The sequence below is a fragment of the Schistocerca gregaria genome, chromosome 3, assembly GCF_023897955.1.
Source record: "Schistocerca gregaria isolate iqSchGreg1 chromosome 3, iqSchGreg1.2, whole genome shotgun sequence".
Taxonomy (NCBI): Eukaryota; Metazoa; Arthropoda; class Insecta; order Orthoptera; family Acrididae; genus Schistocerca; species Schistocerca gregaria.
Genome location: NC_064922.1, coordinates 114,001,687 through 114,029,510, shown reverse-complemented (window position 1 = coordinate 114,029,510; position 27,824 = coordinate 114,001,687). Strand labels below are relative to the sequence as shown.

The 27,824-nt window shown below is 44.1% G+C and overlaps 2 protein-coding genes across 2 annotated transcripts in view; both read right to left on the bottom strand.

Annotated features, from left to right (window-relative positions):
* The window catches only part of LOC126356026 (arylsulfatase B-like), a 100,470-nt gene extending 95,991 nt beyond the window's left edge, over positions 1-4,479 (bottom strand). The window contains 1 exon segment of the mRNA XM_050006680.1: positions 4,442-4,479. The gene's annotated coding sequence lies outside the window, so the exon portion shown is untranslated.
* Positions 4,480-26,787: 22,308 nt separating this feature from the next.
* The window catches only part of LOC126356025 (arylsulfatase B-like), a 77,107-nt gene continuing 76,070 nt past the window's right edge, over positions 26,788-27,824 (bottom strand). The window contains exon 9 of the mRNA XM_050006679.1: positions 26,788-27,414. Within this exon, the coding sequence (XP_049862636.1) occupies positions 26,939-27,414 (476 nt within the window). The 3' untranslated portion in view covers positions 26,788-26,938. The remainder of the gene's footprint in view (positions 27,415-27,824) is intronic.

The following is a 27,824-nucleotide window of genomic DNA, read 5'->3' as shown; positions in this document are numbered from 1 at the left end:
CCATGTGCACTGTTGCCATAATCTCGGAGATGTTGGTCGGCCGCGGTGGTCTAGCGGTTCTAGGCGCGCAGTCCGGAACCGCGCGACTGCTACGGTCACAGGTTCGAATCCTGCCTCGGGCATGGATGTGTGTGATGTCCTTAGGTTAGTTAGGTTTAAGTAGTTCTAAGTTCTAGGGGACTGATGACCAGAGTAGTTAAGTCCCATAGTGCTCAGAGCCATTTGAACCATTTTTTTTTCGGAGATGTTTTTACTTGCCGCCATTCTCTCAGCCACTTACCACTATGTTTCCGCAACAGACGGGCAGTGGCGGTTACCATTTAGCTCCTCCCTGACATCTGTTGAGTGAATTTGGAAGTATTAGTAAGTTTACTGCATTGTGCATTTCACAGGTGGTGTCATTAGCCATCTACCGCAAAATACACGGCGTTGGCGCTTACCATTGTGTTTCCCCGAGCAGCTCATTTTATTTTTCCTGAGACTGCAGCGTCAGCGAGACATTTCAAAATAGCCAGTCTCACCTGGCAAAGGAACGGTGTGTGTCAGTCCATCTTCTTTTATGAGGTACTCAGCTGCTCCTCCTCAAAAAAAGTTTTGTACGAAATTTAATACATTTTGTATTGGGAGACGCTGTATTTTTCGAATTATTTAAGAGAAACGTACAGAACTGACTCTGAAACATGTTTTTCTTGAAGAACTCGAAACCTGTGGCCTCCAGAGAAAAAATATCCCAGTTCAAAATTTAATGTACCTACAAAAAGGTCCAGATCATTTGAAGGGCTTATTTCAATTGTGGTACAAGTCCATTATCTCCACTTTTCTGTCTATAATGATTCTGAAATTAATGAGCCAAACAAACAGAAGGAAAGGTTCATCTCTAGCAAGAAGCCATATGCATGAATATTTCTGGTATCTCAACTGCACATTTTTCAGCGCTCTTTTAACTTTAGGACTCTGTATTTCAATATGAACAAAAATGAACTTTTTGTACCACATTTGAAATAGGAGGAGGAGGAGGAGATTAGTGTTTAACGTCCCGTCTACAACGAGGTCATTAGAGACGGAGCGCCAGGTCGCGTGAGGGAAGTATAGGGAAGGAAATCGGCCGTGCCCTTTCAAAGGAACCATCCCGGCATTGCCTGAAGCGATTTAGGGAAATCACGGAAAACCTAAATCAGGATGGCCGGAGACGGGATTGAACCGTCATCCTCCCGAATGCGAGTCCAGTGTGCTAACCTGCGTGCATTTGTTCTGCAGGACTAATAGTTTGCAAGTAGTGAGCGAGAGATAATGAAAAGTGGGAGCATGGTTTTTGTAGGCATTACAGGTTGCATAAGACCTGTCGGTATAGGCGCTGAATCACCCTGTATACGATACATATCTGCGTTAAGCATGTGCGCAGATCTCGCAATGGCCTCTCACAACAGTTCGCCTATGGTTTGGTCGGTTGTCAATGTAACTGGCAAGTCCTGCCCGCCACACACCGCAGCCTTGCACACTGCAGACTGCTTCGTCTCCTGTCTTATTGCGTCAAGTGCTGGCTGCCAAGCTTCGCTGAGAGCAAACTCCTTACTTCAGTTAACATGTGTTCCCGTCACTCGAATATCCATTGCCTTCTTGACAGTACTGCTCCAGAAACCATTATCTGAGCAGTTTCCATTTTTTATGACAGGGGAGGATCCAATGCAGATTTATTTTACTGCCTGCGTCTTACGTTGCAAAGTAGGGAGATACAGAGATGCATTCGTCCGTTATAACATTTTCCACATTCACACGTACTGTGAAGAAGACCGAAGGTATCTTTCACACTGCCCGGAAGGTCCTTGTTTTTTCAGGCGGAGAATAAACCGGCTTTGTATCTTTCTTACACAGAGCCCGGCGGATTCTTACGTAATCTGCGCCCATGTATGGCAGGAACGGAAAGTTCTGTTTAATTGTTTGCTGCTTCTTTGCTCTTGGTACGTCTGTGTTGACCCAGCGGCTTCTTAATTTCTTATTTTATGTTGCCATGGGAAGTAAAGGTCTTTTACGCGATCCAGCTCCAACTGTAAGATGCTGTTACCACAGACTGTCTTCGTGCTTTGTGCCATCGTCGTTGGGAACGAGAATAGTAGATGGTGGCAGCTAATCGCTGAAAGATACATATCTGTGTGGCTGGGTTTTCACGTTCCAAACTACTATCAGGCTTTTTCTGTTCGTGGACGTCCAGAAACGGAGATCAGTCGTTCTTCGCGGCCTCCGTGCTAAATTTAATACTTTGATGGATGAAGGTGGTCGAGGAATTCGTTTAGTAAATCCCTCCCGTGTTGCCACAAGACGAATGTTTCTTCGACGTATCTGTAGAAGTTCATAGGTGACCGAGGCGCTGTCGTTAGTATAATTTCTTGAAAATAATCCATGGAAAAGTTACGAAACGTGAGGGAAAAAAGCCCACTGGAACCCCATCATGTTGTTGTTAATATTTTCCACCACGCAGGAACAAAATTGTTGTTAAGCAGTGATGCTGTGCAAATGCTGTTGGGCGGCCGTTTCGTAGTTAGGCCCGACGCTGATACCTACCGTATACAACGAGACGGACCGTAGCACAATGGCACTTAGCTTGGAAATACATTACTGGCCATTCAAATTACTACACCAAGAAGAAATGCAGATGATAAACGGGATTTCATGGGACAAATATATTATACTAGACCTCACATTTGATTACATTTTCACACAAATTGTGTGCATAGATCCTGAAAAACCAGTAGCGAGATCAGCCACCTCTGACCGTAATAACGCCCTTGATAAACCTGGGCATTGAGTCAAACTGGGCTTGGATTGCGTGTACAGGTACAGCTGCCCATGAATCTTCAACACGATACCACAGTTCATCAAGAGTAGCGACTGGCGTATTGTGACGAGCCAGTTGCTCGGCCGCCATTGACCAGACGTTTTCAATTGCTGAGAGATCTGAAGGATGTGCTGGACAGGGCAGCAGTCGAACATTTTCTGTATCCAGAAAGACCCGTACAGGACCTGCAACATGCGGTCGTGCATTATCCTGCTGAAATGTGGGGTTTCACAGAGATCGAATGAAGGGTAGAGCCACGGGTCGTAACACATCTTAAATGTAACGTCCACTGTTCAAAGTACCGTCAATGCGAAAAAAAGGTGACCGAGACGTGTAACCGATGGCATCCCATACCATCACGCCGGGTGATACGCCAGTATGGCGATGACGAATACACACTTCCAAGGTGCGTTCACCGCAATGTCGCCACACACGAATGCGACCATCATGATGCTGTAAACGGAACCTGGATTCATTCGAAAAAATGACGTTTTTCCATTCGCACACACAGGTTCGTCGTTGAGTACACCATCGCAGACGCTACTATCTGTGATGCAGCATGAAGGGTAACCACAACCATGGTCTCCGAGCTGATAGTCCATCCTGCTGCATACGACGTCGAACTGTTCGTGCAGACGGTTATTGTCTTGCAAACGTCCCCATCTGCTGACTCAGGGATCGAGACGTTACTGCACGATCCGTTACAGCCACGCAGATGAGATGCCTGTTATCTCCAATGCTAGTGATATGAGGCCGTTGGGATCCAGCTAGGCGTTCCGTATTGCCCTCCTGAACCGACCATATTCTTCTAACAGTCATTGGATCTCCACCAACGCGAGGAGTAATTTCGCGATACGATAAACGGCAGTCGTTATAGTCTACAATCCGACCTTTATCAAAGGAAACGTGATGGTACACATTTCTCCTCCTGACACGAGTCATCACAACAACGTTTCACCAGGCAACGCCTGTCAACTGCTCTTTGTATATGAGAAATCGGTTGGAAACTTTCCTCGTGTGAGCACGTTGTAGGTGTCGACACCAGCGCCATCATTGTGTGAATGCTCTGAAAAGCTAATCATTTGCATATCACGGCATCTTCTTCCTGTCGGTTAAATTTCGCGTCTGTAGCACGTCATCTTCGTGGTGTAGAATGAGTCAGTGGGGGGGAGAAAGAGAGAGAGAGAGAGAGATAGATAGAGAGAGAGAGAGAGAGAGAGAGAGAGAGAGAGACAGACAGAGAGGGAGTGAGGGAGTAGCCTTTCCGAAACGTCATGCTCACACTGGAGTCTTATGTGAAAAGACACCCATGAAGAGAATTCTTATCTGAATTCCTAGAGATAAGACTGATGCGAACCCATGACTAAAGATGAGTATCGATGATTGTATAATTTAAGGTGACAACAGCAATGTTTCGAGAAAAATTGGGGATTTTTATCCAAGCTTACTATAACCGGTTGACAATAATGAAGAAAGTATTTGTGGTGGTGAGCCATAAACTCTACCAGTCAGCCAACAACACAGAGCGAGGGAACTCCTACTAAACCCGCTTCTTACGCTTAATTAACTCCAGTGCAATTATATGGATTCGTAGCACAAAGTACTTACGCATGCCAGGCAGGTTGATCCTTCTCGCTCTGCCGTATGACGTACAGCTTCGTCTGATTTCTACTCCCGAGTTTACACAATCTCCTCTTAATTACCTAGTTATCTCGATAACTGAAATTCCCATCAGATAATTATTACAAGTGACTTTGTCTTTCCGGGAGACATAGAGAAGAATATCCTTACGATAAACATATTGTAATTGGTGTGCCTGGACATTGATCAAGTATAGCTTCGTCTGATTTCTACTCGTGAGTTTGCGCAATATCCCTTTAATTACCAAATACATCGACCACTGACTTTATCTTTCCAGATAACTGTCCATTGGCCAACACCCGTGGATAACGACTTTCTCCGCTAAATAAACAACAGCCTATTTCAAAATAAATTTTGATGTTTATTATCATAGTTTGTGTTTAACGTCTGCTACTAACTTTATAACATTGGTAATACAGAAGTTAATCATTAAGCAGCAAATATCAGAAACAGGATTTATTCAACTCGTGCGTTGGACTAGGTTTCACAATTATTAATATAAAATACCAAATTGTGGATGGTGCTTCTAGTAGCCCTGGGAAACTAATGCTTACATCTAATTTCTGCAACTTGCAGAACATTTTTTTGTAGATTTCGTTTTTTCTGAAAGTCTCTCGCTGCAAGTATTGGCATTACATTAAAGAACAAACTGGAAACTGTTGTAATAACCTAATATCCACTGTGTCTTATAACTATTATCGAAAATAAACTGTTGTCGAAATTGAGTTGCAAGTATTCGAGTGCTGTTAGCTTGGCTATGCAAACTGAATACAGGCCCACAAATTCCAACTATTTCTGAATATTTTAACTGTGCTGGCTTTTATCAAGATACTTTAAACTTGCTCTCGAATTTATCGCGATCTTTGTAATCAACATATACATCCACATCACTGCTGCGCAATTCACGCTTAAGAGCCTGGCAGAAGGCACATCGAACCGCTTTCATGCCACTTCTCTTCTGCTCCACTCTCGAACAGCATGCGTGAAAAGTGAACAGAAACCTTCCGTACGATCTGTCATTTCTTTTAATTTATTACGATGATCATTTCTCACTACGCAGCAGAGCGTCACCAAAACATTTTGGCAGCCGGGGAAGAGAGTAGGAGAATACTATTTCCTGAAAACATCGCACCGCAACTAACAACGGCTATGTTTTAGTGGTTGCCACCCCAACTCGCCTATCCTATTCGTGACACTCTCTCTACTATTTTGTGTTGATACAAAACGCTCTGACCTCCTTTAAACTTTTTTTTTGGTCCTCCTTCAATCCTGTCTGGTAAGGAACCCACAATGGACAGCAATACTCTAGCAGTGGACGGACAAGCATAATTTAGGCAGTCTTTTTCATAGATTTGTTGCATCTTCTAAGTATTCTAGAAATTAAACATGGACCTGTGTTCGTCTTCCTTATAATAATTTCTATGTAACCGTTAGAACTTAACTTGTTCCTAACTGTCATCCCCAGGTATTTGGTTGGAATGACGGCTTTTATATTTGTGTGACTTATCGTTCAACCGAAATTTAACGGATTCCTGTTGGTACTCACGTGTTTGATCTCACAGTTTTTACTATTTAGGGCCAACTACCACTTTTCACAGCATATGGTTATTACCAGATCATACCACAGCCGTTCCAGAACGAATATTGTATACTGCAGCGGAGTATGCGAGGGTTTCAAACTTCCTAACAAACTAAATAGGTAACTCCTCGAATACAGGTCAGTCACATTCCTAGCAACCGGTCTTGGTAAAGTGTGTTCTTCGTCAATATTTACGTAAACTCACTGCCAATATAGTGTGTCTTACGAAGGCTGGGACCCGCTCACCGTGGAAAAACCATGTTCCGAACATCAAAGCTGCACCCACCGTTTCCACCAATCGAGTCGGCTACTGCTGAATACAGTGTCCACACTGGACATTCAGCGGAGTATGGCAAATCAAAAATTTTGCCACAGCAGCATCATTTTGGGACTTAATGAGTCAAGAAGCCTTGCTAATGCACGTGGCATATAATTTGATGGACTACGATGGCGGCTACTAACTGGATAATGTGTGTAACAGGACCATTTCGCCGATTTTCTCCGATTGAAGACGAGAGAAGGCGCTCTACGGCATTGCACCCTTAACTAGCCAGCGTTTATCGCGAATTTTCTAGTTCAAAACCCAAAGGGATTAGAAATAGGCGCAGGTGGCTCCTCTATATGAGAATGGAAAAAGAACAGACCCGCAAAATTACCGATTAATACCCTTAACAAAGATGAGATGTAGAATTCTTGAACTTATTCCAAGTTCGAATATAACAAATTCATTAGGGACACAACAGCTTCTGGCCGCAAATCAGCATGGGCTTAGATAGTATCGATCTTGCGAAACTGAGTTTGCTTCTTTCTCTCACGATGTGTCGCGAAACATAGGTGAAAGGCTACAAATAGATTATATAACGTGTGTGAATGCAGTGTCTCATGGCGATAACATTGAATAAAATGTTCTCGGGTGTCCAGTCGCGTCAATTGCTTGGCCATTGTAAAGTGTTATGACTGCCAGTGGGTTGTTAATCCACCCTTATACACGCTGGCTATCGGCTGTGACGCCACTGGTGCCCGGGAATTGCCATATGTGGGCATGACTTGATTTGGCTTTCGAAGTGCCCTTTTAAACCGCGCGATCGCTGGATCCCACGCAGCGCTGAGTTGTAAGTCATATGTGGCAATGTCACGTGCACCAGTCACGTCAAAACTGGCAGCTAGTTTATATAAGGCCGCAACAACAGTCCACTGGCGGTCATAACACTTGAGAATGGCCAAGGAGTTCAACTGGTTCAGCTGGCTCTGGGCACTATGGGACTTAACTTCTGAGCTCATCAGTCCCCTAGAACTTAGAACTACTTAAACCTAACTAACCTAAGAACATCACACACATCCATGCCCGAGGCAGGATTCGAACCTGCGAACGTAGCGGTCGCGCGGTTCCAGACTGTAGCGCCTAGGACCGCTCGGTCACTACTGCCGGTGGCCAAGGAGTGCTTGGCCGAAAGCTCGTGTAGTTTTAAGCAATTGACGCGGTTGGAAACCTGAGAACATGTTATTCACATTATATAACGTATTTACGGGGTTATCAAAAAGTCAGTATAAACTTGAGAGCCGCGCGGGAATAGCCGAGCGGTCAAAGGCGCTGCAGTCATGGACTGTGTGGCTGCTCCCGGCGGAGGTTCGAGTCCTCCCTCGGGCATGGGTGTGCGAGTTTGTCCGTAGGATAATTTAGGTTAAGTAGTGTGTAAGCTTAGGGACTGATGACCTTAGCAGTTAAGTCCCATAAGATCTCACACACACATTTGAACATTTTTAAATTTGAAAACTTAATAAACCACGGAATAATGTAGATAGGTAAAAATTCACACACATGCTTGGAATGACATGGGGTTTTACTAGAAGAAAAAAAAAGTGCAAAAACATTTCTCACAGATGGCGCCTCATCTGAACAGAATATCAATAATACCATAACAAAGTAAGACAAAGCAAAGATGATGTTCTTTACAGGACCCTTCCTATCATCAATGGTTCTTCTTTCAGCAGGGGATGCAAAGTCATCCGCAAGAAGCGCTGATACTTCCGGCCTGTTAGGTTCCAAAATACGGTCGCCAATTATCCCGGTCCACACATTCCGGCTGCTCCGTTCCTCACTATTCGCTGCCATGGGGATTCTGCATACTGTTCCGCTGACGACTGCTATGAAAGTTATAACTCCACGTGATGGCGGCCTCATCTTTGAATGAAACAAATTCACGAATCGTGGTTGAATAGTGAAGAATCCAGTGACAAAACTGTTTACGATGTTGAAAGTCTGTCGCAAGTAAGTCTTGCGCATGTTGTATGTGATAAGGGTAGAAACAAGCATCCACACGGTCGGCTGCCTTATCCTGTACTGGCTGGCCAACTGCTTCGTACTAACAAGGCGGTAGTCTTCACCAGTGTTAATAAAATTTTCCTCCAAGTCTGTTGTCCTAGCATTTCGGATGCGTTCTTCATGATTTCCTGCTCCCTGAAACGACCGTCTTAGACGCACTTGCAAACAGTGAATACTGCAGTTGTCGGCTGGGATAGGTGTCATACAAACTTGCTCACAGCTGCCCGTTGCCATTTCCCTTTCCGTAAGTAAACATAATACCAGCAAGCTCTCGATTCGAATACGGTACCATTGTTTACAACGCTGTACCACGTCTTCTACAGGGTGAGTCAGCAAGGAAAATGAATCGGACAAAGCATTACCAATTACCGCGGCAGGAGAGGGCGCTAGGGCATGAGGTATGAGCAAAAGTACAACCCTCTAGGAGGAAGCCATGCGTACTGTAACTGCGGCTGCACGGTACAGCGTGTACCAGACCGCAGTATCTGTAACAAAGTGTGGTTGCGTGAACGGTGTCTAGCACGGAAACGATACGTTACCGGACATAAGTGCATTAGATCTTTTTTTTATTCCGTATCCTCTCATCGATCAATCAGTAGAGTATGTACACGGTAGATGTAGATGTAGATGTAGACAGAGTACACTGGTGATCATGGCGAACAGCAAACCTGATGGCACCTCACCTGAGCCATTCAGATCCACCTGCGACGGCGCTATACGCCGGTTGTCAGGGTCAGTCCGTCAACATGGTCTTAGCGTATGGGTGGAGTACACACAATGCGCTGACAAACTGCGTGACAGGAGAGTCTTCGTCAGTTTTCTGTGGCACATCTGACACTCATTGGCAGCCGCCTAGTCGAAGCGTCTTGGATCGCAATTATTCAGGTCCGGCTGCAATCCTGCATTGTTTCTAAATACGACTAAACGGCAATACACTATTATTAAAACTCGGCTCGAGACGGCAGCAGCATAATAGAAGAGTAAGACAATTTCGATAACTCATCCAGTAGGCTGCTGTTGTAGTTAAAGACAGAGCAGATTAGAATACTGGAGGAATGGATTTCGAATTCCCAGCCACTAATGTAGATTTAGTTTTTAAGTGATTATGCTAATCAATTGTCGTCTCCATCCTAGTGCATTCTGGCCGTTAGCTCAGTCGCTTGAGACTTGGGTCTTCCTATCTCCATCAACGAGCGGGGTGTGGCAGTCAGCTAATAATGCTGTATCACTGTTAAAGTAAACATGTGATTACTGCTAGTGTCCTAACAGTTGCTGTCTTATCTAAGGAGTGTACTTATGAAGAACAAAACAAAGTGTTTAATAAAGAGTGATGGGAGCAATTCGTTTTCATAGAGAATAACAGTTAAACAATGTGTTTTAGCATAGAATGTCGCTGTCATAGTACAAGACGAGTTATCTCGACCACCATCATGACACCAACCACAGTGGTTTTCGGAAAAACTTTCCTGTTGTTCCTCAGCTAAGGAAAACTAAAGCGCGTCACTGCTGGAAAAACTTCAAGGGCAGTGTAAGGTTACGAGCACGTTTTCCAAGGAAGGAATACCTACTGAAACTGCCGGCTTTTTGTATTCCAATATAAAGGACTGCTTACACAGAGGGAGAACCCATAGAGAACAATATGACACAAGCTGCTTTTGTTTTAGACCTTGACAGTAAGAAACTACAAATAGCGATTGACCAAATGTCCCGTTCTATACATACTTTAGATACGCAAAGTTTCTACCATTAGTAGTGAAAGAGTAACTACAAAAAGAAATAAAATTATATGTGACTACTCAGCAATGAGCTTGACTTAGGATGAATCTGCCGGTATTCGAGACCTGTGTTCGAATTCCAGTACGGCGCAAATTTTCAACTTTCCTCATTGATTTAAATCAATGCCCATTGGCAGATAATGTTTTTAATTCCTTTGTGTCTTGAACCGTTGTGATTAGAGGTTGAAAAGAGTGTCTGTTGTTTGTAGCCGGCCGTGCTGGCCGAGCGGTTCTAGGCGCTTCAGTCTGGAACCGCGCGATCGCTATGGTCGCAGATTCGAATCCTTCCTCGGGCATGGATATGTGTGACGTCCTCAGGTTGGTTAGGTTTAAGTAGTTCTATGTTCTAGGGGACTGATGACCTCAGATGTTAAGTCCCATAGTGCTCAGAGCCATTTGAATTTTTGTTGTTGTTTGTCCTAAAATACAGTCAGTACATTTATAAGAATATAGTGCAAGAATGTTAAATAGTTCAAATGGCTCTAAGCACTATGGGACGTAACATCTGAGGTCGTCAGTCCCCTAGAACTTAGAACCACTTAAACCTAACTAACCTAAGGACGTCACACACATCCACACATCGATGCCCGAGGCAGGACTCGCACCTGCGACCGTTCCAGCAGCGCCTAGAACCGCTTCGCCACAGCGGTCGGAATAAGAATGTTATTTTTAAAGTAATGTTTCCTCATTTATGTTAGCTATTAGCCTCTAAGAAATGCTGCTCGCTTCGAAGCAGCTCCACATATTTGCGTCTCCCAAAAGTAATGTAAGTTGCCGTCCTGGTGAGCAAATTGTATACCAATGGTGGCCACTTACCTTTGGGAGACGCAAAATTGTGCAGCCGTTTGGAAGCGAGCCGCATTATGTAACAGACACACACACTCATTATATATATATATATATATATATATATATATATATATATATATATATATATATATATATATGCCAGGAATATTTATTCAGGTAGCTAAACGTGCAACTATCAACGAAGTTGATCAGTTTTAAGTGGGATGCAGTAACGCCCTTAAAAATGTTTCATGATAACGTTATTTAATTTTTTATATAGCTGATTCATTTAAACCAGATGTTTAATGTGGACACGATGACATGACCACAAGTCTGTGAATATCCCCACCTAAAGAAACTTACTGGCGTTTCATTGGACGATTTTGCGGACCTTTCCAGAGAACACGGTTTCCAAATTATCGACCAGGAAATATGTAGTTCAGTTCTTGCACAACATGGCACCAAAACTGACTGTGTGGACAAGGTTCTGTGACCATACCACCATATATGACCTCTGATGCCTAGACTGTTATTTTCGAGGTGAGCATTTACAATAACAGCTCGATACATGTCATCTGTCAGGGCGCCTGCGAAGCAGTGTGAATCCCATATACCTTCATGTCTTACGATTTCATAGTGCGCGTTAATGAACCACATTCTTTGAAGATCGACGTAACGAATTCGACTTGGATTTTCTGTGAGACAGTAATGTTTCATCGCAGTCGAGTGCACCATAATTTGCTGAAGTATGTTATTGAGCGAAAATATTAAAACGTGAGACGACCGGAGCGCAGTCATTCACGGCCTATCAGCTGAAACTTTCGAATTGAAGCGCTTCCCATGCAATTGTTGTGTCAGTGATAGGTGGTACGGGTGAAACTTGTGACCGTGTACCGTTCGCCACGCCGATACAAGGCTGGAATCAGTGACAAGAGCAACTTATCGTCAGATAACTTACATATCGTGGTGTACTGTAGCTACAGCAAGATCTTTCATATGCTCACTTCTGTTGCTATCCGTCTGAGTGTGCCACACATTATGCATTTACTTCTATCTCGAAGTCGATCTTCACCACATAAGAAAGCTACTGCTGTTGGAGTTCGGCCACCAGGATAACTAACAGCATTAACCGTGGCTGTTACGTTGCAGCGTGCTGGCATTCACGGAGACTCAGCGATATGTGAATGTACTCGTTGGTTGTTGATGCCACGTTTATTAAACGTCAATTTCTGCAGCAGGCCGAACCTCGTTTACATGTTCATTCAGCGCTGCCTTGTATACTGCAGAGTTGAGGAGGAACTCTACAGTCTAACCGAACAAGTCCACAAACAGCAAAGCGACGGAGCTTGTCCCTCCATGATACCAGCAACTTCACGTACAGTCTGTTGCATCCACCCTCACAACTTTAACAGTTTCTACATCCCTAACTGAAACTGACAGAAGTTTGATTTAAACTGATTTCTACACATAACGTGAGTGCTAGTAATGAATAGTGTTGTATTTAAAAAATATAAAGCTGTTTGACACTCTTTCGTAAATAACTAAATAAAGTGCGTGTGTGTGTTTGTGTGCGTGCGTGTGTGTGTGTGTGTGTGTGTGTGTGTGTGTGTGTGTGTGTGTGTGGCAGAGAGAGAGAGAGAGAGAGAGAGAGAGAGAGAGAGCGAAAAAGGTTGTGTAACACCTCCACAAACACTGCGCCTTCCACCTCGTATTTAAGCTTCGTATGTGACAACAATTGACACCGTTACCAAGCAGTTGAAATGTGTCCCTTGCATCCTTAGTTGCAGCAGCATTTCATACAGAAATTTACAGCCATTCTGTCTGTTTAAACCTACGCAGCTGAATTGCTGGTCTTCAGGACAAAAGCGTTTCTTACAAGATTTAGTATTATTCCGATCCATCATAAACAAAATAATATTAGGTATTTGAAAAATTCGCTTTCTTGCGTTATCACCCGTTCTGTTGTATTCCGTAGAATTTGCATCAATGTGCAAAAGGCGCACCGATATCAGTAACCGAGAGTTTACAACGCGCTAACCACCCACGATTTGCTCGCAGTCAGAAGTAATGACATGATGAACCCAGCTTGAACGTAAATGTTATGCACAATACCAAAATCTGGTGACAAAAAGAATGAACAACCAGCCAAAACGATCATGTAAATAAATTTAAAACAAGGGCACTGTCGCGCAAGGAAATGTATTGTTTAGATGAATATTAACAGTGGTAGTCCAACTGAGTCTGAAAAAAATTAGTACCACATCACTCACACAAATTTATTAATCAGAGGAGGGATCCTCTAGCTATGAATGGAAACAGATGGTCACTATCACATTTATATTTATAATATTTAAACATTGAAGTTGCCAACAGATATACTAAGAAGAAGCACTTACAAAAGTGCAAATGATCGTAAACGTGAGGCATAACCTTGAGTAGGATGAGACACAGGTACATTAATAATGACCGGTGACTGCATAAGTTGGTAATTAAAAGTAGTAAGTAGACCGAAAGATAAGAGCGAGCACCATAATGTTGCCAAAATGTGCACTGAGAGCAAGAAGCCAGATGCGTGAGTTTACAGTTACTCACCTGGCTCCTGTGGGGAGCGAGTTAACTCTGTGGCTGGACGATGTCGGCGGGTGCGACGGTGACGTATATTACCAAAGTGTGCGGAACGTGAATAAGATTCTCGGTGGCAGCAACAGCAGTTGTACTTATTGCGTAAGTATCTACATCTTTGTAGTGGCAGCAAGGCTGATCTCACCACGTATCTCTCCTGTCCTAACCGGAAGTCTGAATTCTGAAAATCTAGAGTGAATTCTTCACCAAATACTACAGTGATGTAATATCTCTGCAAAAGCCTACGCCGAAGTGTACTCCTTCTGGCCGATCTGTAACTTTGCTGTTTCTCGTCACAAAAGCTGGTCAACGGCAGTAATGTTTCCTAGCGCTGACCAGTGAAAGTCGAGTGAAGATGTTAAAAAATATCCTATTCTCCTATATTTTCCCTATGTTGATCAAATAGAACTCTTAGCTTTGGAGGGATGAAGAAAATCTGTCCCACTCCATATCAGAATTCTGAAAAGAACCTGTACAATGCCCTGCATATAGCTGGAAAATAGCACCAAGACTCAATCATAATACTGGATTTAAGCCGAACGTTTGTCGGAGGCGTCGTAACGAGGATTCACACGCCCTGTGGTAAACCGCAGCTGCCTAGAGACCTCTTATCTTGATAAAAGTCTTCTGTGGAGAATTATTTTTATGACGGCTAACTCCTCTTAAAGGCTCTCCTATCTCGTGCAGCCATAATTTAAGCTTTCAGCTTTTCGAAACCTCCGCGTACTGTTTAGTAAAGTCAGAAAAATGAATACAGCCACTGGTGATGCCAAGCCGGATCTGCAATTACAGAGCGGTGTAACTGAACGACTACTTGATCAAGCGAATTCGCATCCTCTGAAACATGTCAGGACAGTTTCAGAGAAAAATGGGCACGCTCCACATCGGCCAGAACTGTTTCGCAGGGGTGTACACATAACATGGCGGCTGATGAAGCGATGTGCAGTGCACCGCATGACGTCACAAACAGTAACGTCACTCTCCCGGCTCTGTCTGTAGCCTGTGCTTCGCGCTGTACAGAGAATGTACATAGTTGACTGCCATGTTACTTCTGGTATGGCGAGGGAACTTTTCCACTGTCATGGACTGTGCGACTGGTCCTGGCGGAGGTTCTAGTCCTCCCTCGACGTGGGGTCTTTAGGATAATTTCGGTTAAGTAGTGTGTAAGCTTAGGGACTGATAACCTTAGCAGTTAAGTCCCATAGGATTTCACACACATGTGAACATTTTTTGAACTTTTCGACTGTAGTGTTTATTGTGGGTAAGAAAACAAACAAGGCACTAATATATTACGAAGCAACTGCAAGAATTTTTCCAGTACATAAAATTTCTTCCAGTGACAGTCAGAAGAAGAAATATTGGTGCTATGCTGCGTTCGTCTCAGCGTGACCCTGTATCAGGGTACGCAGTAGCTAGTGAATGGGGCGTGGGACAGAAACGGAGACCTCACTGATGAAGCCCCACAGGTGTGCGTAAATCTGATCGCATACACGACAGTGCAGCCACCAGCTAGAAAGTGTTGTCCGAATGTTTTGGGGCCTCATGAGGTAGGCATTATGGAAAGCATCTAACGACTTGAGGGTTTAGAGACAAACAGAGAGTATCGTAACAAGCCAATACAGTAGATACGGCAGTGTAACAGGAATGCTAGGGGAAGTTAGGTGGGAATCCCTGGTATAAAGGTGGCGTGTTCTCGCGAAACTCGGTTGGATTAATTTAGACAACGTGTTTTCGATCATGGCGGAGCGACCATTACGCAACACTCACCGTATGTCTGACGTTGAGATCGTAAAAAATCTATGAAAGAGATTAGCGTGGATGCAGATCAATCTTCCCTCGCTCAGTCCACGAATGGAGTGGAAAAGAAAGCTGATGACACTCGTACGACATACGCCCCAATATGCACTTCACAACAGCTTCCAGAGTGTGTAGTAAGACGTAAAATAAACAATTTTTTATTTAACAGTATTTCCCTTATTCTGTCATCGTAATTACAACATGTATATGTATATGGAAGTAATATACTCTTTCTGAAATAATTAAAAGAAAAATACATAAAACACCTGGTACAAGTAACTGTATGTAAGTGGCACACGTACACACCATCACCTAATACGCACATTATTGCAGCTGCATTTCTCTATGATGCATTAGTGTTGTTCTTGTTTATAGTTGTTACCGAGGATTGTAGTGTGTATAACGTGAACATAAGTAAAAGCCGACAAACATCAGGGACGGATTCCTGACTGCCAAAAACAAGAAAAAAGGTGGAATGAATAAATGGTTCAAAATGGTTCAAATGTCTCTGACCACTATGGGACTTAACATCTGAGGTCGTTAGTCCCCTAGAACTTAGAACTACTTAAACGTAACTAAGGACACCACACACATCCATGCCCGAGGCAGGATTGGAACCGGCGACCGTAGCGGTCGCACGCTCCAGACTGCAGCACCTAGAACCGCTTCGCCACTCCGGCCGGCAAATGAATATGTATCCGGAAATGCATAGTTGCCACAGTGGATGGTGCTGACGAATGACGCTTCCTGTGACTATGTTCCGTGTATTCCTTGTAGACTGCAGGATATGTGATTGATAAAAATTACTGTTAGCAACATAATGGTTCGATTTCATGTCGGAAGGAGTTGAGATGGTTTTTGTGTACGGCCGAACAAAGGGGGATGACGGAGATGCAGCAGAGCTGTACCAAATCAGGTACTCTCACAGACACCAACCACATCACGCAACATTTCAAGCCTTTCTTGGGTGTTTGTCTGGTCAAGGGACCCTTCATGCAGAAGAACGTGCAGGGAGGTGGAGGACTGTAAGTACACCAGATTTGCAGGTCTGAGTGCCATAAGATATTGAGACGAACGCTAGAAGAAGTTCCAGGAAGTAGTCCGGCAACATTCTCTTGGTCAAACTACGATCATACGTATCCTGCAAGGCAACCGCTACTATCCCCATCCCCTGAAACCCCACGGAGGCCACTTTGGACATCTGTTGTGACGTGGGTGCCAAGCAACTCTGTACTGTGTTCCGGGACGATTTGTTGTCATTGCACGCACACCGTCCATTTCCGGACTCATGTTCATAGGACCTCTTTTCCTCCATTTACATGCTTTCCAGTCATGAATCCGTCCCAGAGGTTTGTCGGTTTTCTTAATGTTCACTCCGTGGAAGAGGCGATAATAGCGTCAGATTCTGAGTGAGCAATCTGAAGGACCCGGAGAGACCGCGTACTAGAGGGAGACAGCTTTATAGGTTTCTGATAGAGTTTCAGAGGGGACGTATAGCGGGCGTTTGACCTGCTGCTTGAATTGTAGAGCGGCCAGAGGCGTCTTGTCACGGCCCAAGCGGCTACCCACGACGGGCATGGGTGTATGTTTCGTCCTTTGCGTTAGTTTAAGTGAGATTAAATAGTGTGTAAGCCCAGGGACTGATGACCTCAGCAGTTTGGTCCCATCAGACCTTACCACAAATTTCCAACTTTCGAACCTTAGGATATCCACAGTTGTGGTTCACTTGGCTACGACAGTGACCCGATGTTGAGTTGCACGGGAACGTAAGAGCAGACATACTCTCCGATAACGTTCCGGCTCTTCAAGTCTGACCACCACGTGGGGGGATCCCCGCAGTGTGCATAGCAGCCCCTTCACATCTGCGCCAGCCGTGAGGGAACAAGTAATGGACTCCCCCCAGCGTTGTGTCTGATCTCGCACCATTGGCGAGTAGCAGAAGCCAGAGTAGGAAATTACCTGTACTCATCGATGAATCGTGGTTCTGCACTGCTCAGATGACCTTCGGCGGCGTCTGTGGGTACGACCTGTGGAGAGGGTCTATTCTTTCAATGTTTTAGACAGGCACCGCAATTCAACTCACAGTGTCATGCTATGGAGAACTATAGGTTATGGCTTAAGGTCACGCTCGGCAGTGACTGAGAGAACTCTGATTGCAAAACATTATGTCACGGAGACCTTTCGTCCATATCTGCTACCTCTCATGTGACAGTATCGTACCATTTGCAACAGGATAGCACTCATCCACACATGTCAAGTCTTACTATAAAATTTCAGCGTGTTCTGACGTATTCCCGAAGCCAGTCAGACCCATAAGATTTGTACATTTGTGGGACCAGCTCTGATGTCAAGTAAGCCCTTGTATCACCATCCAAAATATCGATGACCGCATACAGTTGTCGACCAGCGTGACTCAGGAAAGGGTAAAACAGCTTTATGACGCCCTTACAGTCGATTCACTGCATGCATCCAGGTCAGGCGGGATGCAACGTCATAATATAATGCCTGCTCGTACTGCCGAATTCCTTGTAAATTTGATATGATTCTGTGATCACGTATGCTCTCAAAACGGTAAGTTTCATTTCCTTTCCACCTTTACTTCCGCATGCTTCACTGTTCTTTTACAACGTTATGTATCTGAGGCCTCTTCAGGAAAAGTGTTTTCAAAGCTCTACTAACGATCCTTCTCGTATTAGCCTACGGTTTTATTTTATTTCTCCTGAGTTTCTTTATTTTACAGGTCCTTCTTGATCACATAATTTTTTTTTCTTTTTCAACATTTCTCTATGACCGTTTTGGGGAAACTGCCATCTTCAAATCATAAAATACTCTAATGTAGTATCAACGTTTAGGTTGACGTCCATAGAACATCGGAATATTTTATGATCTGAAGATGTCAGTGGCCGATAGAGAAATGTTAAAATAATATGTGATCAAGACGGGCCTGTAAAATAAAGTGGCAAAAATATGATCACGGATTCATTTTCAGACGTTATGTCTCCAATTGATCTCCTGAGTTTACTGACGTCGAGTTTCCCACAAGTGACGAATCATCTCTTTGCACTGCCTTTACCTGTTCTTCTGATAGTAACAACCACCACAAAGAGACGAACTGTAGCAAAGATAATATTGGGAGTAGTTAAATACACTCTCAGAAAAAGAAAGAAAGAAGAACGAGGCACCACAACTTAACTATCCGATTGGGTCATTCTGTTTCACTGAATGGTGCACTGAGATACATTTTTAATAGTTCTTTAGGAGAGGAAATGAATTACCGAATAAAAATACAGGGTGCCATTTAAAAAAGTCATACCGCTCTTCATATCTTTGTAAGCAAACAAAGCTACAACGAAGGTAATCATGTTGATTGATATCCCCCTGACGGCTAAACAACATTTGCTTGAAAAACTTTGTAATTTGTATCTGGACTTAAAGTTATTTAGGGTGGTCAAGATAAATGGGACACCCTGTATAACGCACCAGTTGGACAGAATTTGGCACGATATCCCTCAGGAGGGCATCCAGCTCCCTATCCATCAATGTCAAGCCGAATAACTGCTTTCTTCATGCAAGAGGTCGACTAACGCGCTATTGTCTTGCTCAGTTTTGAAGCCTTTTCTCTTGAGTAAATCATCAAATTTTTCTATAACTGTAATTATGATTGAACATGTACATCACTTCGAATGATTCTCTCAGATCATTCGTTCTTGGTGTGGCGGTTTTTCTTTGCCCATAATGTATGTTTCTTCACTAAGTATGAACTAGACCAACTTGACTCCTAGGCAACTACTTAAACCTAACTAACCTAAGGACATCAAACACATCCATGCCCGAGGCAGGGTTGTAACCTGTGACCTCAGCGGTCACACGGTTCCAGACTGAAGCGCCTAGAACCGCTCGGCCTCCCCGGCCGGCGCACCGTTTGTACCTGGACCTGTTAAAACTTGGTGTATAGAACAAACGGCGGGTGGCGGTAAATCAGAGTTTTATAGCGATATTTCTGAAAGCTGGTCGTACCACTAACTGGCCGACTGCTCCCTAACAGTAGCAGATAATAGGGCTACCCTCCTCCCGGAGAGGCCGATAAGTTCGAGCTTGCTAGATATCTACGTGTTTTCACTATTTTTCGTTACCTTTCTGTGGCTGCAACTCGACGACCTCCGAAGAGAAACCGCTGGGCACTGGGGTGTTCCAATTTCCGCTGCCCGTATAGATGACGCTGTTACTTCCAGAGGAACAATACGTTGCCCTCCGCGGATGATACGCCAGTGGAACTCATAATCGGCACTGTATTCTGACTGCACTGGAATTATGACATTGCACGTTTTCTACGTTACCAAAATAGAATTCCGGTTTTCGTATTTGAACCGGGGACATCAGCTACGTGACAGATACTGACGGAAACCGCAATGCTACCGGACTAACGCCTCAGAAATTCTATGCGTGTGGGATACGTGGATTAAATTTCACCCTTGTAGTAATTTTCTGTAGGGAAGAAGTTATACCCATTTAAGAATAATGGTGTATGCACGTGATGGCTGTTGAGTGTGTCTAAGGTAATTAGTTCCATGTTTAATGAAACAGTTTTCTCAGTAAATCGTAATGCTGTGGAAAGAATCATTTTACACCGTCACTGAAAATTAATACACCTTCATTTAAGTCCTACCCACCTTATATTTAAAATAATATAAATTCCACAGAATAGGAGGAGATGTCAAGGTGAAATTTTTTTAGTTTATTTTAAAATATTACTTTCCTGCACACCAGGCTTTTTATGTCACTGGATAAGATATCAAAAATTTTTATTCTGGCATTATGCACCCCTTTTTGTGATAAAGACAATTTTAACTGGAGTAATGAATGTCATTATTCCCTCTGGTATTGTAACTGTCTACGCCAATGCTCCTTTTGAACTGTAGAGGAGTAGTTACATCAAACTTCATGACGGAATAAACATACTGTGAAGCAGTAGTCAGAATTCGCTGCTCCTTAAAAAGATGCCTACAAGATGATCATGGATGACCACGATATGTTATCTTTACAGCACGTATTTCAGCAATGAAGACCTTCTTCCTTAAAGATGAGTTGCCGCAGAACAACGTTTCATATGAAATCATTCAATAAAAGAGTGCAAAATATCTCAGCTTGTAGATTCGTCTCTCCCCAGTCTTTTCAATCATTCTAAGTGCAAATAAGATTGAACTAACATGATTTAGGAGTTCGAAAATGAGCCTTTTCCAGTTCAAATTTTGATCAGTGTACACTTAAGAATTTTGAAGTCCATAACCTATTTATTATTTCCTCGACATTTACACTTATCATTGGTGTAATAAACCCGTCAACATCGACATTGGACTATTGATGACTTGAAACACGATGCCTGGTCGGACGAGTCTCGTTTCAAATTTTATAGAGCAAACCTTATATGGAGCAAACCTCTTCAATCCATGGGCCCTGCATGTCAACAGGGGAAAGTTCAAGTTGGTGGAGATTCTGTAATGGTGTGGGGCGAGTGCAGTTAAGGGTAGCAATCGTCAGTATTCTATAGGAAACACAATCAAAGAGGAGAGAATGAGATTAGTGTCGAGCGTCCCGTCAACAACGAGGTCATTAAAGACGGAGCACAAGCTCGGATTAGGGAAGATAGAGAAGGAAATTGGCCGTGCCCTTTCACAAGAACCATCCCAGCATTCGTCTGAAGCGATTTAGGAAAATCAAGAAGGCCGGACGCGGGTTGAACCGTCGTCTTCCCGAATGCGAGTCCAGTGTGAAAACCACTGTGCCACCTCGCTCAGTGAAAAACCATCAAATGCCGAATGACATTTGATTTTTGAGAGTATTTTATCAATTTCTGGAGGAGGCTTTGGTGAGAAATTCATATGTCTGAATTTTATAAGGGTTACTTTCTCAACATACTCATGTGATCTTTCTCTTCAATTGATTCTTACTATACTTTCTACTAAACAGGGTGATTCTTATTAACATTTAAAAACTCTGGACCGACGTAGATGACGATGAGGTGGCCGAGCGGTTCTAGGCGCTACAGTCTGGAATCATTGACCGCTACGGTCGCAGGTTCGAATCCTGCCTCGGGCATGAATGCGTGTGATGTCCTTGGGTTGGTTAGGTTTAAGTAGTTCTAAGTTCTAGGGGACTGATGACCACAGCATTTGAGTTCATAGTGCTCAGAGCCGTTTGAACCATCTTTGAACGTGAGGCCGCAAATGTCGGGAAAATACCCCTAAAGTGGATGACAAGTGTTGAATATGTGACGTCGATACATGACGTACGTCGGCGGAACTTGCAGTGATTGAGCCTATCTGTCTATGGGACTTGATCACTCCAACAGCCACGAGGAGTGACCACGCGGTTTATGGTGCCATGCCACGGTTTGGGCGGCCCCTCCCGTCGGAGGTTCGAGGCCTCCCTCGGGCATGGGTGTGTGTGTTGTTCTTAGTATAGATTAGTTTAAATAGTGTGTATGTCTAGGGACCTATGACCTAAGCAGTTTGGCCCCTTAGGAATTCACACACATATGAAAATCATGCTAAGGCATGTCAAGCATTAAGGCCGGTGTGGCTGCGGTCGAATGATCAAAACTTCCGCGCATGGATCTCAGGGTTCGAGCCATCTGTCGGGCAGACAGCACTTTTCTTCATTGCGTCAGACAGTTATGTGTTTACGCTGATATAAGATGTACTGTTTTATTTGCCGTTCTCATGTTTTGTAGCAGTACAGCAAAAACATACCGTACTGCGTCACAAGTAAATTAATATAAAATTCCGAATTTCGTAGTAACCTATAAATGACCCATGTTGCCTTTACTACACGATGTCTGTAAACAAAGGAAATAAGGACCAACGGAAAGAAACAGAAAACAAGAACAGCATTTGCTTTGCGTTAACGACAGATCACACTTACAAAATGTACTCGAAATTTGCATCATTATGAAGAAATGGGTAGCACTGCCCCATTCCTGTAAGTATAGGATCGACAGGCACAAGCGTAGCACGTGCGGCGACGTACGTCATCTGGTTACGCCACATGTTCAACATCTGTCATCCACTTGTGGGGTATTTCCTGCCATTTGCGGTACCATGTTTCTCATATTAAATCATTTGTCGCAGCGGCGTCTACATCGCTTCGGGTGTTTTTAAACGTTAATAAGACTCACCCTGTAGTTACGAAATTATTATTAAATTTATTTGCTACCTGTGAGTCATCGTGTATGTTCCTGGAACTTTCCAGGTGAGGATCGAAACATAGTATGTCCAGGGGAGTTCAGCACACCGCTAACTTCTGGCTTTTAGTAAGGTCGCACCAATGGAATGAGGAACACGGGAGAGTCATACTGACATGTCACAGAGACAGCAGCAGAGGGGTTCAGGAAAACAGTGTGGCAATAAGAGTAGGCACGGGCTCTTCCAGACGGCCTACTCCACGAGGAGATCGACGGAGAACAGTAGTAGGCGAAAGACATACGTAGTCCGAGGCACCAGGCAGCGTGTCTTCAGGAATTTTGGGGAGCAGATTACTGGAAGCTGGGTTGACATCTCTAGTCATCATGTGTCGTTTGCCGCTCATACCAAACCACAAACAATAGAGACGCACTCCAACTAGAGCAATATTCGACTTGAACGCTCAGTGTAATTCTGTTGTGTGTAGCGATGAGTGTCGCTTCTGTTTGTGACGGACGCATCAAAGCCACTGTGTCTGTAGATGCCCTGGTGAAGGGTCACAGGATGCAGCGATTGTCGAGATCCATGCCTCCCCGATTCTTGGAATTATACTGTAAGGAGCTGATTCGCATGATAATGGGACTGATTTGTTCATTGTTTAAGGGATTCATATTGGTCACCTACATATGACAAGAACGATTAGCAACTTTACCATGATCTTCATGACCAGAGGTCATGAGAGGTGGTAATGCAAATACCAAGCAGCAGTTCACACACAAACGTCTTGAGGAATGTATGGATATATGACTGGCCTCCACAGTCCACTGTATTGTCACAAATAGAGCATTTCAGGGATGAAATGGGAAGAAATATCCATTCAGGTTACAAAAGTCATGGGACGCCTCCCAATATCGTGTCGCATCTCCTTTAGCCCAGCATATTGCTGCAACTTGATGTTGCACACACTCAATAAGTCATTGGAAGTCATCTGCAGAAATACTGAGCTACGTTGCCTCTATAGCCGTCCATAGACGTGAAATCTTTTCAGTGCTGAATTTTGTGCACGAACTGACTTCTCCAATGTGTCCTATAGATGATCGACGTGGTTCATGTCGGGAAGTCTGTGTCGCCCAACCATTCGAATCGTGCAGTATGTTCTTCAAACAAAGGGCGAACGTTTGTGGTCTGGTGATATGGTGCACTGCATCCTCCAATATTCCGTTGTTATTTGTGAAACACGAAGTTCATGAATGCCTGCAAATGGTCTCCAAGAAGTCGACCACAACCATTACCAGCCAATGGTCCCTGTTCACACAGCCCACGTCATTATGGAGTCACCACCAGCTAGCACAGTACCTTGTTGACAACTTGGATCGATAGCTTCGAGGGGTCTGAACCATACTAGAATCCTATGATCAGCTATTACTAACATCTCACCAGGCCACGGTTTTCCAGTCGTGTAAGGTCCAAACGTTATGGTCACGAGTTCAGAAGAGTCGCTGCAGGCTATGTGCTATCAGGAAAGCCACTCGCATTGGTCTCTGCTGACATACATCATTAAACCCAAATTTCGAGGTATTGTATTAACGGATACGTTTCTCAAACTTTCGACATTAATTTCTGCGGCTATTTTTGTCGCTGTTACTTGTCTGTTTCCGCAGACAGCTCCACGCAAATGCCGCTGCTCCTGATCGTTAAGTGAAAGGCTGTTCTGAGAGATAATGTCCATTATCGCTTGCAGTCGCTTCATAGCGATGCCCTGATACACATACACTATGTGATAAAAATTATCAGGACACTTAAGAGTGGACACCCCCTTCATCTTCACCTGCACTTCCGACTATTTTGCAGGAATAATGGCGTACTATCCAATTGTAAACCACGCAGGATAAGGATAAGTAATTATTGATTCTGAGACGGCTTGAAGCTGTTTTGAATGTCAACGGCTCTGCTGCATCGCATTAGGTATGGTAATGCGTTGCGTTTGTGATGTTTTCATATTCCTGTACCGACAGCAGTGACCGAGCGATTCTAGGCGCTTCAGTCAGGAACCACACGACCGCCACAGTCGCAGGTTGGAATCCTGCCTCGGGAATGGATGTGTCTGATGTCCTTAGACAATTTAGGTGTAAGTAGTTCTAAATTCTAGGGGACTGATGACCTCGGAAATTTAGTCCTATAGTGCTCATAGCCACTTGATCAATATTCCTGTCCACCCCCTGCATCATCCAAGCTGTTCGACTCGATGCTGAACAGGGTTAGAGCCACTGTTCATCATAGAGCTGTCTACTCCCCATACTAATTTTCCCACCCTGTACATCCTTGTATCACCCAAAAGCTTTATCTTGATTTCTTTCCAATATATTGGAGATCCACAGAAAATAGAATTTCGTTATTTGCCATCCTTTCTGTTGTAATTTTTACACTGCATATCGATGAGCCATTTTATTGGAAAGACATGTCAAGTGTCATGTGACACGGCAGTACGTCACAATGACTTAGGTGACGCATCGTGACGTTTACACTACCAGACATCAGAAGTGTCTGGGTAAACTTTATGATCCAGGACCGCCCAATCGAAGTCGGCAACACAGAGATTTGTCAGAACTAGTTTTAATCGATGCTTCTCTTTTCGTTAAGTGACCCTGTATCACGGTGATGCAGTTTGGAGAGACACAATCTGTGGTTGAAGGTACAGGTCGCCGCCGGATCATCTTAAACAAGAAGACTAACGCATATGACTGGGCAGTAGGCTGCTACACTGATCGCTGTAGACAGACGAAAGGAAGTGTGTTATGGCTCACATTAAATTCTCCCCTCCCCCACACCACTTCACTGTCAGCACTCTTATGTGGTCTGGGAGTCACTCGTAACAAGTCATCGATGTATAAGGGTGTGTAATGCTAGTTATAGTTCTCATTTCCATACTCTTGGCGTCTAATGCTGCTGTTACTGTTTCGGCATTGGTGCGGTTGATCACTGAGCAGGCAAATGTTTAGTGTATCTGTTGTCCATCTATCCAGCCTAAAGTCAGCGGGATCTGAGGGTGATCTCCGTCGTCAAAGCGTAGCTGCTCACGATAGCTAATCCGTGCATTACCGGAATTTCCCAAACCCACTACATCCTCATAGAACGGATGATTATTCAGAGCATCTCAACACACGCCAAAATTTTTCAGCTTACTGTATATGTATGTATTTACTCCTTACACATTAAGTTTACAATATGAATCAATTTTCAGAACTACAGATAGTCAAGGTGAATAGAAACAACATAGTTCAGAAGGTCACGATAAGTTCAAAAATTGACAGACTTTTATTACGTAAATTTTCGTGGCAGTTTGAAAAAAAAGTTCAAATGTGTCTGAAATCTTATGGGACTTAACTGCTATGGCCACCAGTCCCTAAGTTTACACACTACATAACCTAAATTATCCTAAGGAGAGACACACACACCCATGCCCGCTGGAAGACTCGAACCTCCGCCGGGAACAGCCGCCCAGTCCATGACTGCAGCGCCTCAGACCACTCGACTAATCCCACGTGGCTCGTGGCAGTTTGAAACTGTATTCCGGGCTGGGAGTCGAAGCGTGACTTTCACTGGAAACCCTCTTATTGCCTGAGCACATGTCACAATTTTGCAGGGACAAGTGTTTGTGCACACATTGCGGCAATTCCGAAAAGTTTTTGTCTAGGGACCCTTAGATTACAGGCTTGAGTAGTATGACATTGAAAGAAGGGAACTGAACACTGAAGGAAAAAAAACCTCTAGTGAAATGGCCGAAATAACTCAACCTCTTTGGCTGGACTCTGCAAGTCCAAATATATGTATCGATGTTGAAGACCTAGCAACAAAATTCCTCATGTATGTCGGATAGTTGTGTCGATGGCGCCCACACAATATCTGTGGAACAGCATTCCAACGATGATGGTAGATTGTCATAGGTATCTGATAGAGCTTCCGGGCCGGCCAGAGTGGCCGAGCGGTTCTAGGCGCTACAGCATGCAACCGCGCAACCGCTACGGTCGCTGGTGCGAATCATGCCTCGGGCATGGATGTGTGTGACGTCCTTAGGTTGGTTCGGTTTAAGTACTTCTAAGTTCTAGGGACAGATGACCTCAGTTCCATAGTTCTCAGAGCCATTTGAACTATTTTGAACAGCTTCTGGATTTATGGTTATCCCTGAAAGCTTACAATGCCCAGCGGTAACAGATTTGTTGGGAGTGAAGGAGAAATGTCAACTTGATATATAGGCCAGGTAATAGCGTTTACTTCTACTTCTTATAATCTTCATGTACAAAAGATGTGAGAAGGAAAAACTGGTTCAAGTTTAACATAACTGAAAAAATTAACAGGTGCGCCATGTATCCGGTATATTGTATATCTTCAGATTTCATCTTTTCATTCTACAAAGTTACAGAAAGAGTGCGAGCTATCAAGACTACAGGTGGTCCACGGCACCCAGGTATAGTTCCAGCGCGCAGGGTCCGATATGTCCGGATGGCTGTTGGACTCCTCCTGAGGTACCACCTGCTGCCAGAACTCCTCTAGTCTCTCCAGCAGCGTGTTGACGACGTCCTCGGGAACCTCCACGTCTCCAGCCTCGCACGGGTCTTGCGTGATGTTGTAGACGCAGACGTCGGAGGCGTTGAGAAGCTGGCAGAGCGGCGTCTGTGGACGGTCGGGGCAGGACACGGTGGCCTCGGCACGCAGCCGCAGCATGTCCTCAGGAGAGGTGGACCCTCCCAGCACACTGGACACAGCCTGACCCGCCGGGCTCGCCAACACCTGCTCTGGGCCGTAGGCCGGCGTGGAGCGGTTGTTTTCCGCGCCACTCGCGCCCAGGTAGCCAGTACCAATGGCGTTGTTCTGGACTCCTGTTTCATGAACATTAACCACGGGTGTTGTGCGAAGGATCTATAGAACTGCAACAATGTGCAAGTGTAGTGGATGCTGACATGAAATGGATAATTTGTGCAGGTAAGCAAAGTGGGGATAATGAAAAACAAGTATTTACGACCGCCTGTCGTCGGCTGAGGACACCACGTGTCGCTCTTTAGACAATGTAAACAATGAGTCCGTGAGGATCAAAATTACATGAACACCTTGGAACAGATTCTTCACTAATTCATTCCCAAATGTACAGTACTGGCCATTAAAATTGCTACACCAAGAAGAAATGCAGATGATAAACAGGTATTGCTTGGACAAATATAATATACTACAACTGACATTTGATTATATTTTCACGAAATTTGTACGAACAGATGCTGAGAAATCAGTACCC